The sequence below is a fragment of the Dermacentor albipictus genome, chromosome 3 (assembly GCF_038994185.2).
Source record: "Dermacentor albipictus isolate Rhodes 1998 colony chromosome 3, USDA_Dalb.pri_finalv2, whole genome shotgun sequence".
In the NCBI taxonomy this organism is placed as follows: domain Eukaryota; kingdom Metazoa; phylum Arthropoda; class Arachnida; order Ixodida; family Ixodidae; genus Dermacentor; species Dermacentor albipictus.
In genome coordinates this window covers 40,902,867-40,921,719 of record NC_091823.1, presented here as the reverse complement: position 1 = coordinate 40,921,719, position 18,853 = coordinate 40,902,867, and the positions used below count along the sequence as shown (strand labels likewise).

The window sequence follows — 18,853 nt, the reverse complement described above, 5'->3', positions numbered from 1 at the left end:
TAAGGGCGTTGCATGTCAGCAAATCAAACTCCGAACTCTTTTTGAGGCAGTTGAAGTCCAAGCTGTGCTGTTTGGTAAGTTAATCACAGTTAGTTCGATATACGTCTCCCCCTCCTGTCAATTTTCTAAAGCAAAGTTTCAAAGCCTTATCGGTGAACTTCCTCCATCATACATAGTCGTTGGTGATTTAAACGCACATAGCCTCCTGTGGGGTGACTCGTGTTCCGATGCGCGCGGGCGCCTGATAGAAAATTTTCTTTTTCCTTCAGGTGCATGTTTATTGAACAAAAAAGAACCAACGTATTACAATGTTACACATAACACATACTCGGCCATAGACTTGAGCATCGTTTCGAGTTCACTATTTCCTTACATGGAGTGGTCTGTTCTGAAGAACCCCTATGGGAGTGACCACTTCCCAATTACATTAAACCTAACCAAACCAGATGCATGCTCGCCGCATTTCCCTCGATAGAACCTCGAATCAGCAAACTGGGAACTGTTTCGAGAAATCAGGTGTTTAGGATGGGACGACATTTCTGATTTTAATATAGACGATGCTGTGGCATACATAACTGGTTTTATTATTGACGCTGCAACAAAATGCATTAAACAATTTAACGGACTGGCAAAGAACCGTCGCATCCCATGGTGGATTGACGAATGTCGAAATGCGCGCAAAAATCAAAACAAAGCTTGGGGATTGCTTTGTAATTCTCCAACAGCTGAAAACCTTATTAATTTCAAACAAGTCAAATCTCAAGGCAGGAGAATACGTCGACGTGCGAAGAGAGAGAGCTAGGAGCGGTACATATCTAGAATAAATGCTTACAAAGACGAGGCAAAAGTGTGGAATAGGGTGAATAAACTAAAAGGCCGAGAGACGAACCCCCTGCCCTTATTAAGTACCCATGGAGATGGCCTGGAAGACCAGGCAGACTGTCTGGGGGAACACTTTCAGTATATCTCCAGTGCATCGCATTACTCACAGTCATTCCTGAAGTTCAAAGAATGCGCAGAGCGACAGCGCCTTGATTGAAAATGTGCCCAAAATGAAGATTACAACCGCCCGTTCAGTTTAGCTGAGCTCAAAACTTCTCTTGCTAGTTGCAACAGCTCAGCACCAGGTGGTGACCGTATCATTTATGAAATGATCAAATACCTGCATCCTGAAACACAGAAAACACTCCTCTCACTTTTTAATGTCATGTGGGCCGCTGGGTATATTCCATCTTCTTGGAAAGAAGCTGTAATAATACCAATACTCAAACAGGGTAAGGACCCGTCCTTACCTAGTAGTTACAGGCCTATCGCTTTGACAAGCTGTTTCTGCAAGCTTTTAGAAAAGATGATAAACCGGCACCTAATCTATATCCTTGAGAGCAATAGACTACTAGATCCTTACCAGTGTGGTTACAGAGAAGGCAGGTCGACCGCAGACCACCTTGTCCGCATTGAGGCAAATATAAGGGATGCCTTCATACACAAACAGTTTTTTCTCTCCGTATTTCTTGATTTGGAGAAAGCATATGACACCACATAGCACTTCAGTATTATTCGAGACCTTTCCGCTATGGGTATCCGCGGGAGTATGTTAAGTATCATTGAAAGTTACCCTTCTAACCGCACATTTCGTGTTAGGGTGGGCCATGCCTTGTCAAGGTCTTTCACCCAGGAAACTGGTGTTCCAGAAGGTGGTGTGCTAAGCTGCACACTCTTTATTGTGAAAATGAATTCTTTGGGCATGGCTATCCCACGAACGATCTCATACTCTGTATATGTAGATGACGTTCAGCATAGTTTTAAATCATGCAACTTAACTATCTGCGAACGACACGTCCAGCATGCCTTAAATAAAGTGGCAAAATGGGCTGATGAAAATGGTTTCAGGTTGAGCCCACAGAAAAGTACCATGTCCACGCCCACAGAGAGGAATAGTACCACGTCCTGCTGTTAAGCTTTCTGGTAGCAGATTACCTGTAAGCGCCGAGCACAAGTTTCTCGGCATCATGCTGGATTCGAAACTGACATCCATCCCGCATATTAAATACTTGAAGGCTAAATGCCTCAAAACAATGAACTTATTGAAGCTTCTATCAAGTACAACATGGGGCAGTGACAGGAAATGTCTTTTGAACTTTTATAGGTGTCTTATCGGCTCACGTCTTGACTATGCCGCTATAATACATCAGTCCGCTACAACAAGTGCTTTAAAGATGTTGGATCCTGTTCATCATCTAGGAATCCGCCTCGCGACTGGAGCCTTCAGGACAAGCCCCGTACAAAGCCTTTATGCAGAAGCAAATGTATGGTCACTCCATTTTCAGAGATCATATAGCACTTTTACATATTTTCTCAGAGTAAATTCTAACCGCGAACACCCCTCTTATTCATGCATAAACGATATGACCGATGCCATACTCTTCAATAACCGACCTGCAGCTAGAAGACCATTCTCTTTGCACGCAAGGAACCTCAGTGAAGAAATGGGTGTTCCGGTGCTTGAACATTGTCTTATGACTCCAGCGAAACTGTTAGCGCCATGGCAGTGACAGCTGATAGAGTGTGACACATCCTTTGTAGAGGTCACTAAACATGCGCCAGAGACACATATCAAAATGCATTTCTTGGAGCTCCAGTACAAGTACTCGTGCACAGAGTTCTACACGGACGCTTCTAAGTCGCATGCCGGGGTGTCCTACGCAGCCATTGGTCCATCCTTCTCGAAATCCGGTGTACTGCACCCTGAAACAAGTATATTTACGGCTGAGTTCCATGCACTGCTGTCGGCTGTGAAACATATCAGAAAATCAAATCTTCAAAAATCAATTATATTTACAGACTCCTTAAGCGTCATAAAAGCCTTGAAGTCACTCTGTAAGCACAAAAACCCTGTACTTACTGAGCTCTATTCCATTCTCTGTAGAACGTATATGTCTAACCAGCATGTCATTATATGCTGGGTACCAGGCCATAGAGGCATCGAGGGGAATGTACTAGCTGACGAAATGGCTACATCAATCACCTCACAAGCTATTATTCCTATGGCTGCTGTCCCTGTTACAGATCTGAAGCCTCTCTTACGGAAGAATCTGCGAAGCCACTAGCAACGCTTGTGGGACATGGAAGCTACGAATAAGCTTCACTTGATTAAGCCAAAGTTAGGTTTCTGGCCCCCGAAAACGAAAACACGACGAACTGATTTCCTGTTCTGTCGACTCAGGATAGGACACACCTATGACACCCACAATTTTTTGCTGACCGTAAATGAACCTCCAAAGTGTGGTAGATGTGGTGAGAGGCTGACCGTTCTCCACGTCCTCGTGGAGTGTCGGGAAGCCGAAGCTGAGAGAAAGAGACATTTTCCCCTTGTATATCGCCAGCACACCCCTCTCCATCCAGCAATGTTTCTTGGTGAAGAACCGTTCTTTGACACCAAATCAGTTCTAAATTTCTTGAACGATCTCAACTTGCAAGTTTTTAGCCCCAGATATTCATAGCATATCCTCTTTCTCGAGGATGCCGCTGTGATGGTAGTCTAGCATAGCACATGTCTACAGGCCCTTGCATCCCAAGGACCCTGTAAGGCAGTAGTGCTTATTGGAAAAAGTATATCTGTGAGATATATCACTAAGTCATCATTACGTCACAGTGTGTATTTCGTGTCCATTGTACAGCCCATTAACCATCGGCATAATTTTATCTTGTATAGGTTTTATGCATTTTAGACCGACTGTTTTTAGGCCCCTTTACAGCCATCGTAACATCTGCCCTTCGTTATTCATACCTCCAATGCGAACGCATTACCACCGGCCTGGCGCTCTTTGGCCACATTTGGCCCTTGCACCACAAAACGCCACATTCATCATCATCAAAACCTCGTTTTGCATGCCTGTATCAGTGACAACAATGCTATACAGTGAACTCTCACTTGAATGAACTTCAAGGGACCCATGGAAATAGTTCACTTAACTGAAAGTTCACTAAACGGAATATTCACTAGAACATGGAACAGCATAGGGCACAGCAGACATCCAGTTAAAAGTGTGCAATGCAGTTTATGGAGTTATGTTCATCAACATTAGGAAGTGTATAACAGTTATGTTGCTGCCTATCTCATTTTGAAAAAGAAATATATATATTATTTTTATTTGTACTGATGCTCTCAAAGTGCAAGAAGTAACAAAGCTGTCCAGAGAGTTTCTGTTTTTGTGCATTTCCTCTGGCACAGCTTGTTGCTGAGACACGAAGGCTCGCAACTTTCCCAGGCATCCCAGGCCTTGGCTTGAATTACAGGATTTGAATCTGCCTCTGACATTGCTTCGTCGCACTCTTCTTTTTCGGCATGAACACTGGAAAGAATTTACAGATCTGATGGTTCAGCACAGGTAATGGGCTCACTGTCACACTGCAAATAGCCGCCACAGGAGGGGCGATTTGGGGGCAGCGGGCATTGGCTAGGCCAGCGCTGCAGAGTGCAAAACGTATTGAACATATTTAAAAAATGATCCCGAGTCCTCTGGTCAAGTTCAGCTGAAGTATTCATTATTCAGAAATTTTTTTAAGTGAAAGATTTTTGCATAGAATGCATAGAAAAACTGCTGGGGATTTTCTAAAAGTTCGTTATTCTGAAATATCCATTACACCAACGTTTGTACAACTGAGAGGTTATTGTACTTTGTTGTATCCAATGATTGTGGTATCCATGTTTGTTATATTTAAACCCAACTGTATTTTTCTCAATAGGTAAGAGTGTTGCTATTCATCTCGTGGTTTGTGCAGCACTCATGAGAAACAGAGACAACAGAAAAGAAGTGCACAGAGCATGTGCTGACTTATAACTATAATTTTTATTAGTGCACTTACATGTATGTGCAAGTTCCAAAATCAGAAAAGGAAGATATGTTACAACACCTTAGTACATCTTGCAATGAAATGTGTATCAAGCCATATCATTTCCTGTGTGTGCCGACGAGGTACTTAATCTAGATGTCACTCATAAGATGAATATGTAAAACATGCTCAATGTTTTATTCTAATGCAGTGTTGTTATTGCACAAATTTCTATCGCACTGTGTTGCTATTGCACAAACAAGCGTTTTTCTAACCTGGGGAATTGTTCATGAAATTAGACCGATTGGCCTCCACAGTGCTCATATTGTGCTTAGCAGATTTTGCACATAATCTTTCCTAAATGCATTTTTTAGTGGACTTGCAAGAATATTTTGTAGATTGAATGTTGTATGAAGGAATGTTGTCTTGAAGGTTGTTTTAATGTAATCTTTCACCTTAGTAAAATAGCTGAGTCCCCATTCATGATAATATACAGATGTTGCTATGAAAAGACTGTACATACAAATCTTCAGGTGCATTATGTATTGTAATGCCTGGAGTGTCTTTGAAGAAGTATACATTAAGCATTTTGCCATCAATGTAAACAAGTATCTTAGATTTGTGCAGTAATTTTGCATGTATGGGGGTGTTATGCACCGTAATTATTGATCCTTTCAGGCCTTCACGAATGCTTGTTTTCTATCAATGATCTTCTTTCTTATTCAACTTCTACACAGTAGATTTTTTTTAAAGGCTTCACAAATTTCTTGGCTTATTTTAAACATTGCTTTAGTAAGAAAGACTGGCCCCACTTTGGAATCACAAGAAAAAAATGGCAACACTTTAGAGCTTGATCAAAAAGTGGCAATGCTTTAGATCTCAGGCCATGGCAATCACAGCTAAGCTAGGTATGTTTATTTGCTCACTGAGAGACTGATACTTAAACGTATAAAAGTTGAAGGTGCAGCTTTTATGCAAATGAAATGTTTATATATATTATCTGAAAATTCTCGTTTGATGTTTGGGGGTAGCCTTGTCAAATGAGTCTACACCAGCTTTCTTAAAATCGGGAAGTGCATCAATCTATGTGTCAATGCTTAGCAATATCTGCAGCATTTAACAATAACAAACAATTCAGTTCAAAATGTTCAGGTGCATATGGCTTAAAATTAAACTTAAATTGTAGGGTTTTATGTGCCAAAACCATAATATGATTATGAGGCATATAATTTGGGAGATTCTGGATTAATTTTGACCACCTGAGTACAGTGGACAGTGGACGGGTGTTTTCGCATTTTGCCGCCATTGAAATGTGGCCGCCATGGCTGGAATTCAATCCTGCACCCTTGGGCCTAGCACCGCAACCCTAAAGCCACTACTCCACCATGGCAGGTTGCATATGGCTTCATTGCCGTACTACGTCATTTACTGTCAAGTACCAGTAAAGATCTTGCAAATGAGAATGACACTGAATCAGTTTTGGCACCTAGCTTAAGGTATTTCTTACAGGGTTCTGACTGGTGAAATTATAGTGTGTGAAATATGTTTTAGCATAACTTTAATTTTGTGCTGTGAGTTGACGTTTTGCAGTTTACCATTAATTTATGCATTCCAGTAATATTAGCTGTACCTCACTTGCCAACACTCAAATGGATAAATAGATTTGGTGAGATTAAAAATCTCCAGTGCTGATGTACTTGATTTCACTTCACTAGTCTGGATCTTCATAAGAGCTGAATGGCAAGCATGGTTGTGGTGTGGTGCTGGCTGCTTTTTGTTACTGCCTTAGACTGTTTCTGTTTTAAATTAAAACCATTTTTTGCCTCTAAACAGGCACTTAGTGGTAGGCAGCTAGGTTCTTGTCTCACCCCATTTGGAGCTGTGAAAGTATCCCCAGAAGGCGTCAACCGAGAATTCCGCCCCTGGTTTTGATGGAACGGGTTGTAGTGCTTTTTTGTCAGAGTACAGTAAATCAGTCATCATTCCATCATCACCATGCCATCATCACCATGCTTTCATCGTTGATTCATTGTAAACACTATTGTTGTTGCTTTACCGTTGTTGTCGCACACAATTGCTGACCTTACATGGACATTTGTGCCATCTGGTAACACTTTTCAGCATCTCAAATGAAGCTAAGTAGCCAGCTCCCAGCAAAATGCATTGCATAACACTGATTTCCATAGTCAGTGGGATGCGCACAATTCGTTTTTTTTTTCTTTTTTCGCACTTTTCAGGACTGCAAAATACAACATCCTCTCGTTTCTCCCCAAGTTCCTATTCGAACAGTTTCGGCGATACGCCAATGTGTTCTTCCTTTTCATTGCACTATTACAGGTGAGTCATCTTTTGTGACTGTTCTTTGTGACATCAGACTCATATTAAAGCTGTGTTGAGATGCGGTATCATTTCTTTTTCTAATTGTTTCATTAATGGCAGTGTAAATACTTGCATTTCAAATTGAAAAATGTGGTCTTAACAGTGATGCGAACACTATGCTGGGATAAGTTTCACTAGAAGATCATCCTGAATGCTGTACGTTTTGATGATTCTTCTTGAGGCAGTGGCATATGTGAACACTACTTCACTCTTAAGGGAGCACCTAGCAGGTAATAAATGCATTACAACTGCAGTACTTATTAGACTATGATGACACATGTATGTTGTTTATCAATTATTTCTCCTTTTTCTAAGGACCACTTTTTACTTGCTAACAACTTTAAAGTTATGACTCAGTGCAAGACATGCCTGCATGCATCAGAAATTTCTTGAATTTTGCTGTTGATTCTATGTGTTGTCTATGTTGTCACTGAACCCGGTGTAATCAGATTGTACGAGGGATGTGAATGGTATTGTGCTTTCTGGAACACACGCAGGCACCAGCGTTTAAGCTGAAACCTTCGAGGAGTCTTGTACAAATAGCCTAAACACTTGGCCCACAGATCAGATTTCAAAGATCGCTAACTGTGCTCACTGTGCTTCGTTGTGCTTCGAGCGCCACTTGTTTTTTTCTAGGCAAAGTTTCACCCAATAAAGAGTTAACATTTTGAAGTCACGCTTTTGACTGTTTCTTATTCTCTGTCGTCACAACAATGTGGCATCATGGATAAGTGACTGACGGGATGTGCTAAGCAGACATCCATGCACAAGACAATAATCTACCGGCATTCATAACATATCTCAACTGTAATTGATGATGGAATGCTAATTAGGTATTCCCCTTTAAGAACGAACCATACTGCACATGGTTGGATTTACAGTTAGATGCTCCTTTCTATTCTGTTTATTTATTACTTTATTACTTACTTTAATTTTCTATCTTTCCTTGCAGCAAATCCCCAATGTGTCCCCCACAGGCCGCTACACAACAGCTGTTCCCCTCGTCTTTATCCTTGTTGTCTCGGCACTCAAAGAAATTGTGGAGGACTTTGTGAGTTTTCTTCATGTCTCTGTTTGTTGTCTAGTGATTGCCAATGTGGTTATAAAGGAGCTTCTGGGGTGAAGGTGATGGCCTGATAGGGAATCCAGAGGTGCCATCTTACCATGGGCATCGAAACAGTGGTTTCCTACTGACCATGAGCAGCATTCAGTTCTTACCTTCTTACAGTGACCAAATAAGTTGCATGAAAATTCACAAGATGAAGGAACACTCACAGGAGGAAAGATTGCCATCTGTGCGTGACTGTAGGATTCAGACTGTAGCAGAAGGCTACAAAGGAATTCATTTTGGTTTTGTAGAGAAGCAATATCGTGGTACATTCTACTGGTCCCTGCCAGGGTGTGGCTCGGATTGCAGTGATGCAGAGTTTGTTTGACATCAGATACAGAATAGCCTGCAAGAGCTGAACGTTCAGCCGATCACGAAAGCAATTGAAGACTGTAAGCAAAAATACGTCAGCGTTGCTTCTATTGTAAATAAGCAAATGTGGCAGTCAAGAAATGTGTGCACATGAAAAGCAGCTGCTGTGGCAGATAGAGTGCATAAGCAATGATATTGCAGGAGCCATGTGACCAGAACTCTGTTGGATCTAGTTTGTGATCCCAGTACGAATTGTTGAAGTGAGGTGCGCTACTGAGCTGCAAGAATGAATGAAAAAAGGGATGCATGACATGGGGAGGGTGCTTGCCCGGATGTCGCGGGTATCATTTCTGTCCTTTGTTCTTGTGGCTCATGCACTCATACACCCTCAGACCTCCTAGAACAAAGGCGAGAATGCTTCCAAGTGCCCTGAGCTGGAGTACAATGCTCTTAAAAAAATTAAAAAAAAATAAAGCAGGTATATGTGCCTGAGCATTTTATTTGGACCAGTTAAATGGTAACACTCGCCTGAGAGTACCCAGAAGCGACCAGATGAATGTACCATTATAGTACAGTACCGTATTTATTTGAATATGAGGCCAAGTTTTTTTCGAGAATCCTTAGCCTCGAAGTCACCCCTTGCCTTATATTTAGATGCAAGGCTGATAGACTTAGTGACCATTTCAATATGGTGGCAGCAGCACCACATTTCTGGTGATCTGGATTTTAGGCGACAGTGAAAATTCTAGCAACTAATAAGCCTTGGCAGGTGAGGCAGCATCTTAATTTTGCACATATAATCTTAATTTTGCACATTAACAGTATATTGCCTTGAGGTGTGACTTCACGGCAGTGTCACTTTCACCTTATGGTGTGGCTTCATGGCAGCACAGCATGTGCTGCCATCCCATGCTCTGGGTCGTTGATTTCGTTACAACTGTCTTGTCTTCGTTTTCTTGTCCTCTCTGTTGGCTGTTAGTCTGGTAAGAAAGGTATTATCTGGAAAGTGTTCCCAAGATGGTAGCAGACAAAAATAATCACTTGGGTCTGGCTGAAAGCTTGACAGTTCTGATACTTCGCCAACGTAATATTGTTTCAGTGTACTTGGTCCTTCCACTTCCTCGCGTCCTTCTTCACTCTTGACGGTCACTGACTTTCTTTTTCTTCTGTTTTCAGAAAAGGCACCTAGCAGATGATGCCGTGAACAATAGCATAGTCTTAGGTAAGCTTTGAGTAAAATTTTATACCTGGAGTGTAAAGGTTGGTCATGCATGAGTGGCACATAGCAAGAATGTGGTGTCATCTAATATTGCCGTCGTCATTCTAAGCTAACTGCTGGACTAAGGTCTCTCGCAGTGATTTCAAATATAGTGTACTAGAATAATGTCCCAGTGGTGCGAGCAAGAGGGAGAGGCAATGGGCCGGTTGAAGCAAATGCCAGTAGCCGCCGCCGGTGGCGCTGCTGTGCCTTTTTCTAGCTGCCAGTGCGCGTTCGGGCTGGCTCAGACACGCTCTGCGGCTGTTTGCTCCGTGTGTTTTCCGAGCCGTGTTACGTTCAACGTGGTCATTCTGGTGAAAAACAGTAGATGTTTTGAAAAAGAAGGCGTCTCTCTGCATGTACTGCACCACAGGAGGCACGATGCAGGAAGACGGACTCCCATTGCTACGCTCCGGGCTGCCACAGTGGTTATGCGGGAACATTGATGCAGCAGAAGCAGTGATTCTGAAAACACTGCCAGACCACTCTCCTTGCACTATAGCACCCAGTGACAGCCGCCCAACTTCCTATATCGCTGGTTATGTGGCGAGAAAATGTATTTTGAAGACAGACTGCGAAGCCTGCCTGAACTTGCTACTGATGGCAGCAGGAAATTTTAGGCTTGCAGAGTTTACCCATATGAAAGACAACGGTGGTTTGTTATATCCTGCCTCCCCTCTGTACCAGTTTGTGGTCAACTTGGAGAAAGACTTCACAACTTGTTTTAGTCTTCTTGAGTTGCACACTTTTAGAAAGCAAGGCGGCAGCATCAACTTGGCTGCCCTGATCACTGCGAATACTGCGAATCTATGACAGCAGAACTCACTGCTTTCTAAATAACAACCAGGCTACATTACTTCACAAAGATCGTGAATAAGTGTAATGAAAGAAGGCGCCAGGCATCAAAATATATTAAGCTCAGTCGATGTACCTAGAACTCCATGCTGCAAGGTGTTTTTGTTGTGTTTTAACAGTAATAGTTACTTATACTGTGATTAGATGCTCGGTGTCTAGGGAAGGTGCACTTTAGGGTTCCTTTATAGCTGTGCCATTTACATTGTGAATAAACAAGAAAGCACTAACCTGGCTTTCTTCAAGAGTCACTCTGACAGTATGTGCTGAAGATGCGGCGGATGGCGCATTCCTTAGGAGCTCAAATTTCGGGGAACATTTTAAGTTTGTATCTGCCACAATTGTAGTCAACAATAAATTCCGGGGTTTAATGCGCAAAGCGCACTACCATCTAATTATTAAGCATGCAGTAAAGGGGGAGGGGAGAGTTGAATAATTCTGACCACGTGCGGTTTTATAACCGGGAACAACAGATATTTTTGCATTTTGCCACCATGAAAATGCAGCCAACGAGACCGTTATTTCATTCAACGCTGTCGTGCTTAGCAGTGCAAGGCCGAAGTCGCTACGCACTTTCGTGTCATTCGTGATAAGCATGCGACTTAAATGGAGTAAATGTAGCTGCATAGAAGCAAAGCAGGCTCAGATATACTGGCTTTCAAGCAGTAGATGAGCGAAAATAAGCTGGCACAGGCGATGCCACGAGCGTAATCAAAGCGCCGGACTTCGCTAGCAGACGAAGTTGTCAATGCTACAGTATCGATGTGGCCTTCAAAAACTTCCTCTACACAATACTTTGTTAAATACAATCCTTGTCTGTCATAATGAAAGAATCATGTCCGTAAGAAACGCTTAGAAACACGGACCGCCTCAAAAGTAGCGATTATGAGAGCAGCCGATCTGCTAGAAAAGGTCGCAGTGGCGACACCTGGTGGTGTCAACGAAAAGGGGCACGTGCGCTCCTTCCTGGTCGCGTCACTAGGACATTATTCTAGTACACTATAATTTCAAGCACCCCTGTCATGTGTCGGCTGAACCTATCTTAGGTCAAATTTTCTCTTATCGGCTCTATCGTGTCCTTTGTTGCCCTTGACTGTACTTCCCTTCCCTTTGTGCTCAACCTGTTACTCTAACAGACCAGTACATGTACACATTGCATGAGCCGTAAATCCGTGGATGCTTGGCCAAATTCATGGCATGGGGCATTTTGGGGAAGTGGGAGAGTGTTGCTTAAGGCTCCTGCAGCTTTACGAAGTGGGGAAGGAAGCTTGAAGACTGAAATAGGCCTGAAATAGGTTTTCCTTTCGGACTAATTATCTAGCACAAAATATTGGAGACCAGTCTTGGCCCTGTGCCTGCGAGCACCATAAGGAACCTCTCAATACTATCATGTCTGCATGGGCATGCTGTTAGATTTCAAACTTTCATGGCCACCAATACCATGCAACCATGGTTTCAAGCAACATAAGCATGTGCTTGGGAGCATGCATTTACAATGTACCCACCTTCTACATCATCTGTACTTCATTACTTTTTTTTTTCTAATTTTTCAGCCCTGCGGGACGGGGAATGGAAGGGAATCAGGTGGAACCAGGTCATGGTGGGCGACTTCCTGAAGATAACCAGCGGCCAGTTTTTTCCAGCTGACCTGGTCTTGTTGTCTTCAAGGTACAAGTACCACTGTGCATGTCTTCTTGATCTGTGTTTCTGTGGAAAGATTTGCCTCCATGGTCCAAACACAAGTTTCTGCGGCACTGTTGAGTGTAAAAGTGCTTGCAGGATTAAACAGCTGCATTTTGACTTTCGTTTCAAAACACAAACTTAAAAAAATGAACATTAGTTCTTGTTTTTTTCCTGTGAAGAGCTACCAGGCGAAAGAAAATGGCTACTTGCATTAGCATAAACATTATATCTGACTTATCATTTAACAGAATCAGCTGCATTGCTCAGATGCACTTCTCATTTATTTATATTTATGTATAATGTAAATTGATAAGCAGTCTCTCTCTTTCTTTTTTTTCTTTCTTTTTTTTTGTATTCAGCGAACCACAAGGAATGTGCTACATCGAAACTGCGAACCTTGACGGTGAAACAAACCTCAAGATAAGGCAGGTAAGGGATGCAGAGTTTTGCACATGGGATGTTCATACGTCGGTCAGCTTGGTGCCGCTGAAATCCAAGGCCTGTGACACTTTTCTCTGCTCTCCCCAGGGTCTGACCCAGACAGCAGGGATGCTGACTACCAAAAGCCTTGCTGAAATGCAGGGTCACGTGGAGTGTGAATTGCCAAATCGCCACCTGTACGAGTTTACAGGCAACATCCATATCAGTAATCCCAAGTGAGTTTGGAGCCTACATTTGCCTGATAAGGTTTAGCCCTTTCGGTATTTACTTTGGAATGACAGCTCTCTTAGGTCTTTGTATGGCCGATATTGCCAAGTAAACAGAGAATGCAAAGTGCAGTGAGCAAAGCTTTTGTCCTCTGATTGAGTGCACATAGCTTGCAGTCTGAGTACCATTTACAAGCTGGTTAGTTCACTATCTAGATTTACATATTTGCAGAAGCAAGGCCTTTGTATTGAAATTTGTGACTTACAAGGCTTTCTTCACTTACATTGCTCACTTTTTCGCACAGCTAAAAACTTTCTTCACTATGAGGGCCAAGTGCTATTGTGACTGAATTGGCCTGGCCCCTTGGCTGTCAGTTCCACGTGCTTATCTGGTGCCAAACTATGTAAAAGCCCTGTTATCAAAGCTAATCCAGAGCCCTGCGTCTACCATCCCCCCAAAATCAATAAATCAATCGCATAATCAAAGCTAAAAGAAAGTGGGCTATCAGGCACTGTGCCCTTTCAACAGCCTTCCGTAATTTTTCCAAGGCCTGCAAAAACGTACCCCCTGGGTCCTGACCAGATTCTACTTCGCGGTGCCATGTTGAAGAACACAACGTGGGCATTTGGTGAGTTTGTGCATTTTTACTTTGCTCACAACTTGTAAAAGGTGCAGTGGGCTCTCTTTAAGTGGAACCTCTGTGGGTTAGTCAGGGCTGTTCTATTTTTGCCATGAGAAAAAAATTGTGCTGACACACTGCACATGTTGAGCAATGCAGTACATATTTGTTCCAACTTGTGCTAGCCACAGGATTTCTAACAAATAGTAGGTTTGCTTTGCATATTGACTGGCTTCACCTTTGTGGTTTATACATTCCCTAAAGTTCTTATTTAAAGGCTAACTGGTAAATTTTAGCAGCTCGCTAATCTATCATCAGTGATCCTTGCACAAATCCAGGATTTTATTGCAGCACATGGCAGGTTGCCGAAAAGGTTATCTTAATCTGTTTCATAGTTGCAATTTAAAAATTTAACTGGAACACTCATTATATAGCAGACCAACCAGCTCCGAGGGCATTGTATCATATTATGCAGTAGTTTCGTTGAAGCAGCTCCTGTTTACCAGTGTTTTGTGGTACAGAAGCATCATAATTTTTTCTCTCTCTCTCTTTTCTTCGCAGGTGTTGTCATCTACACGGGCCATGAATCAAAGCTCATGATGGTCAGTGTGCTTGTCAAAACCTGAACAGCCTGTCTAAGGAAAGTCTAGGGCACTGCGCTGTGACCAAGTGTCTTTCTTTCTTGTCTCCTTATGCAGAACTCCACTGCTGCTCCGTTGAAGCGGTCTACTGTTGATAAAGTCACCAACACCCAGGTACCCACTGGCTGCCGCTTTTAAGTGAAGCAATACCCTTGGAAGGACATAATTGCTGCTAACAAGATGCACGCAAGAGCAGAGGCAGAGCTATGTCTATCACAACACTGGCGGCCTACACTCTAAGCTTGATATAACGAAATTTATTTAAATAGAATTTTTTGTTTAATGTAGTGTTTTTGATTCTCCTAGGCACATTCACAGAGCCTAATTTGTTAAAAACTACCAATGCTAAATTCAGCACATCACCTGATTTAACAAAGTTTTTTGGGGAAATGTGGGCAACCATACGGGTGCTCTATGTACCAGGTTTAAGTTCAGGTGATGGATGCGATTGGCCTGTTCGGAAGGCTTACCATTCCCATGAGGATGCACATGATGCAGTCAATGGACTCACTACCTATGATAAGTGAGATAAGTGCATACGCAGGCAATATTTAATATCTTTTGTTGGTCTCAAATAAGTATAATGATAATTCCATGGGTTTTTTAAGCATCTTCAGTTCAACTTCGTTGAATCAAGGTTTTTATCCTTCGGGAATATTGTTTTGTGTTTTTCTGTCTGTTCATTTCTTTGTGTCTCTCTAGCAGCAGTTATGTCCTTAGCAAATGAGTGCTAAGTAGGATAACAACATGAGCTTTTCAAGTGACACTATTTCCTGCACTGCGCAAACATGTGGAGCCCTCCTGCATTTCTTTTCCCAAGTTACCTGCACTTCTTTTGAAATTGACTTCTGAAGACTTCTTTCTGAATGAAACTTGGAAACACTTAAATTGATCAACTGACTCTGCTTTAAGCGGGTTAAGTCAGTAATAACATTAAGTGCTCCTTCATGGTGCCTGCTGCGGTTGCTTAACGGCTATGGTGTTGGGCTGCTAAGCACGAGGTTGCAGGATGAAAGTGCGGCCACAGCGGCCCCATTTTGATGGGGGCGAAATGTGAAAACACTCCCCATGTATTTATATTTAAGTGCGCGTTATAGAACCCCAGGTGGTCCAAATTATTCCGGAGCCCCTCACTATGGCGTGCCTCATAATCGGATCGTGGTTTTGGCACCTAGAACCCCATATAATTCTTTTAACTCCTTCATGCTCTTAGAGCTTAGCTTCAGGGAGATAAACAAGTTTTCTTTTAAATTTTGTTATTACATATGTGGGAGGAGATGTTCAGTGTATTCGTGAGTCCTCAGCATACTCCATACACTGTGCATGCCATCTCCATGCTGTGTTGCAGACCGTGCCACTTGTTGTCTGTGTTGATTGCAGCGCACATACATGGTGGCCTCTCACATTTCCTCTCATTGATTTTGTCTTGCTGCACTGTACTGCACTGTACTCGTCATGACAACTTAGTGGCTACGGTGTTGCGCTGCTGAGCTCAAGGCCACATGTTGGATCCCAGCAACCATGACGGAACTTCAATGTAGGCGGAATGCAACAACGCTTGTGTATCGTGCATTGAGTGCATGTCGAAAAACCACAGTTTGTCAAAATTATTCGAGATTCCCCCATAGCGGCATGCCTCAGAATCACGTTGTGGTTTTGACATGTAAAACCCTAGACTTTAATTAATTAATTGCTACATTGTAAAAGTGGCAGAACTGCAGCATTGAAGTTTTGGTTGGTTAATTTTTACTTCCTGCTTTCACTCCTAAATGGCAACGGAGCTGCTTGTGTGTTGCTCGTGTGTCTCTGTGCAAAAATTTTAGTGAAATGCCCAGCCCAGTTCTATTGAAAGCTCCTGCGAAGCCAAGCACAACACTAATTGCACTAATCTTAAAGCTCATTCACAAAGTTGAGGGGTTTGATTTCTTGCCACTGCATTCGTGTTAGTGTTTCTACAGGGGCCGAATCCAAAAATGCCTGCATACTTAGATAATATATAAATAATGTATAATATATATATTATAATATACATATTCATCATCATCATCAACCTGGCTACGCCCACTGCAGGGCAAAGGCCTCTCCCATACTTCTCCAACTACCCCAGTTGTGTGCCAATTGTGGCTAATATATATAGTCATATCATAAGAGGCCAACAAACTGCATATAACAAACAAACTATATATATATAAATTTATATTGAACACCACCACCCCCCTTCTCTTTAAGCCGTTCTCACAACCTACCAGTTGCTTTTGGACATTAAACCAAATAATTTGATGCAAATTGATTTTAAATCTCTTATTCATACTTTTTAGCCAACTGGAAGGCTATCATTCTGCTTTAGCTTGGTTGCTTGAAGTGGCTGAGATTCCAAATGTCCACTGTGTGTGTAGCTTTGATTCTCCACTGTGTAAATCTGGCAATGGCCTTTTTTTTTTGTTGTTGTTGTTGTCATTGTATCATAGCCACAAAAATGTGTGGTTTCTTGTGTAGATCATCATGTTGTTTCTGCTGCTCATTGTCCTGGCACTAATCAGCTCAGTGGCAAGTGAGATTTGGAATGCAAAGCACGCTACCACCGACTGGTACCTAGGCTTGGATGGTACGTGTTATCATGACTTTCTTATCACTTTTGCTGCTTTATCATAATTCGACAAGTATAATGCTACTACCACTACTATGGCAGTACCTTTTGATGCCTGATAAAGTAATACAATGCAGTAAAAATACTTACAGGGGCTGTAAACAGGGTTGCATTGTGTAATGTCAATGCTCAATCATACAGATGGACGACAAACACTTGCCATACTTGTGCAGATGCTGGTATCACGTGAGAATTCCGTTAGTAAGCATAGCTTGACTGTTCAGATTTGAGCAGTCTACATGCCTTTCTTTGTATGAGCTCCCTGTTTTGCCTTTTTAGTGTACTTTCGTATAAAAACTTAATGGACACACCCATTCTTATGTGAACCATCATTGGACATTAGTTGATGGAACAATTACCATTAATGCTTGTTTAAAGCGTAGTTGTATGCCTAAAGAATATCCTTAAAGGGCACTAAAGGCAAATATTAAGTCAAGCTAAAGTGATAGATTAGTGCTCAACAATCTGTAAGGCGTCAATATTATCGCGAACAGAGCCTTAATAATTGAGAAATTGAGGTAAATGTAGGATATGATTAAAGACTCCCCCCGGGGAATTCAAGTACTTGCCCGATGATGAAAGCACTCCTCAGTTAAATTCTGTCACTAGTACTCAACCACACCTTGCACAAAACATCCTTGTATGGCATTATAAGATTAAATAAAATGCTACCTGTCCAGTTCTATTTCATTTTTAGACAAAAGAACTCATTGAAATTACCCCGTGACAATGATGTGGGTGGTTGAACAGTTTCCTTTTCTCTTGATTCCGCACCACCCGCAATTTCGTGTTTCAGTAATTATTGCGTAGTGCTGCGCTGGTTTTGCTGGCTTGCGAAACTCGCACAGCTGTAAATAGCAGAGAATTCAACTTCCACGTGATGTCGTGGGATGCACGAATGGTCTCACCACTTGGCCAAAAAGCAGCTGCAGTGGCGAATCCGTCGCTCTGACTTTATCTGTCTTGGCTTGGTACCGCCATCTGTCAGGCACAGCAGCAAAGGGTGGTGATGGCGTGTGCAACGTCACCACGCCCCCGGTTGGGTGGCGGGAGATTTGAATTTTGAAAAACGCATGCAGACCCATCAGATGCAATTTTCTCATAAACTAAGTCTTTTCTTGGCATGAAAAAAGTGTTGTGAGGTTTCTGGAATGGTATTTAAACAGTCCACGTCGAATTAGTATTAGCCTTTAGTGTCCCTTTAAGCAGAAACAACATTTTTGCTAGCTGATGCAAATAGTGGGGTCACAACTATAGGGGCACTCTGTTACTTTTACTTAGGAAAGTTTATTTCAGGCGTTGTTTACATGCACATTAACAATCCTAACAAATAATTGATTTAGTACACTGTCTTTTGAAGCTGATGCACAACAAACTTCATATGGTTGTCACAAAATAATTTTAACTCCTGAGTACTTCCTATTCTTCTTGTTATGTGTTTTGTGAGGTTTCTTAGAACTTGATTTCTTTATTATGCCCCTGTTACATGTATTAACATGCTTTTCCTGCTTTTTCCTTGCTAGGAGCATGTAAGTAGATGCAGCAATCTGTTGCTGCAGATAGTTTACTGATTCGTGAGTTGAGCTTGCATACTCCTCACTTGGGTAAATAGGCTGTATTTTTGTGCTGCTTCATAATGTGAGGAAGAAAAGTTATGGAAATTTTGGTGAAACAAGGAATTTGCATGTTTTGGCAGCAGAACCACAGTATGAGAGAAATTTATGTTTAATATTTGGTAGTGACTACAGTGACGGGGCCCGGCACTTTAACATCTGCACTACAGTGACGGGGCCCGGTACGTTAACATTTGCACTACAGTGACGGGGCCCGGTACTTTAACATCCACACTACGGTGACGGGGCCCGTCGCTTTA

The 18,853-nt window shown here is 42.2% G+C and overlaps 1 protein-coding gene across 18 annotated transcripts in view; it reads left to right on the top strand.

Annotated features, from left to right (window-relative positions):
• The window catches only part of ATP8A (ATPase phospholipid transporting 8A1), a 134,575-nt gene that overhangs the window by 59,052 nt on the left and 56,670 nt on the right, over positions 1 to 18,853 (top strand). For all 18 annotated transcript variants that reach the window (XM_065432726.2, XM_065432715.2, XM_065432711.2 and 15 more), the window contains 10 exons: positions 7,071 to 7,170; positions 8,165 to 8,263; positions 9,809 to 9,854; positions 12,296 to 12,410; positions 12,785 to 12,854; positions 12,954 to 13,081; positions 13,622 to 13,701; positions 14,254 to 14,294; positions 14,391 to 14,447; positions 16,830 to 16,938. In XM_065432726.2, coding sequence (XP_065288798.1) covers positions 7,071 to 7,170; positions 8,165 to 8,263; positions 9,809 to 9,854; positions 12,296 to 12,410; positions 12,785 to 12,854; positions 12,954 to 13,081; positions 13,622 to 13,701; positions 14,254 to 14,294; positions 14,391 to 14,447; positions 16,830 to 16,938 — 845 coding nt within the window. The remainder of the gene's footprint in view (positions 1 to 7,070; positions 7,171 to 8,164; positions 8,264 to 9,808; positions 9,855 to 12,295; positions 12,411 to 12,784; positions 12,855 to 12,953; positions 13,082 to 13,621; positions 13,702 to 14,253; positions 14,295 to 14,390; positions 14,448 to 16,829; positions 16,939 to 18,853) is intronic.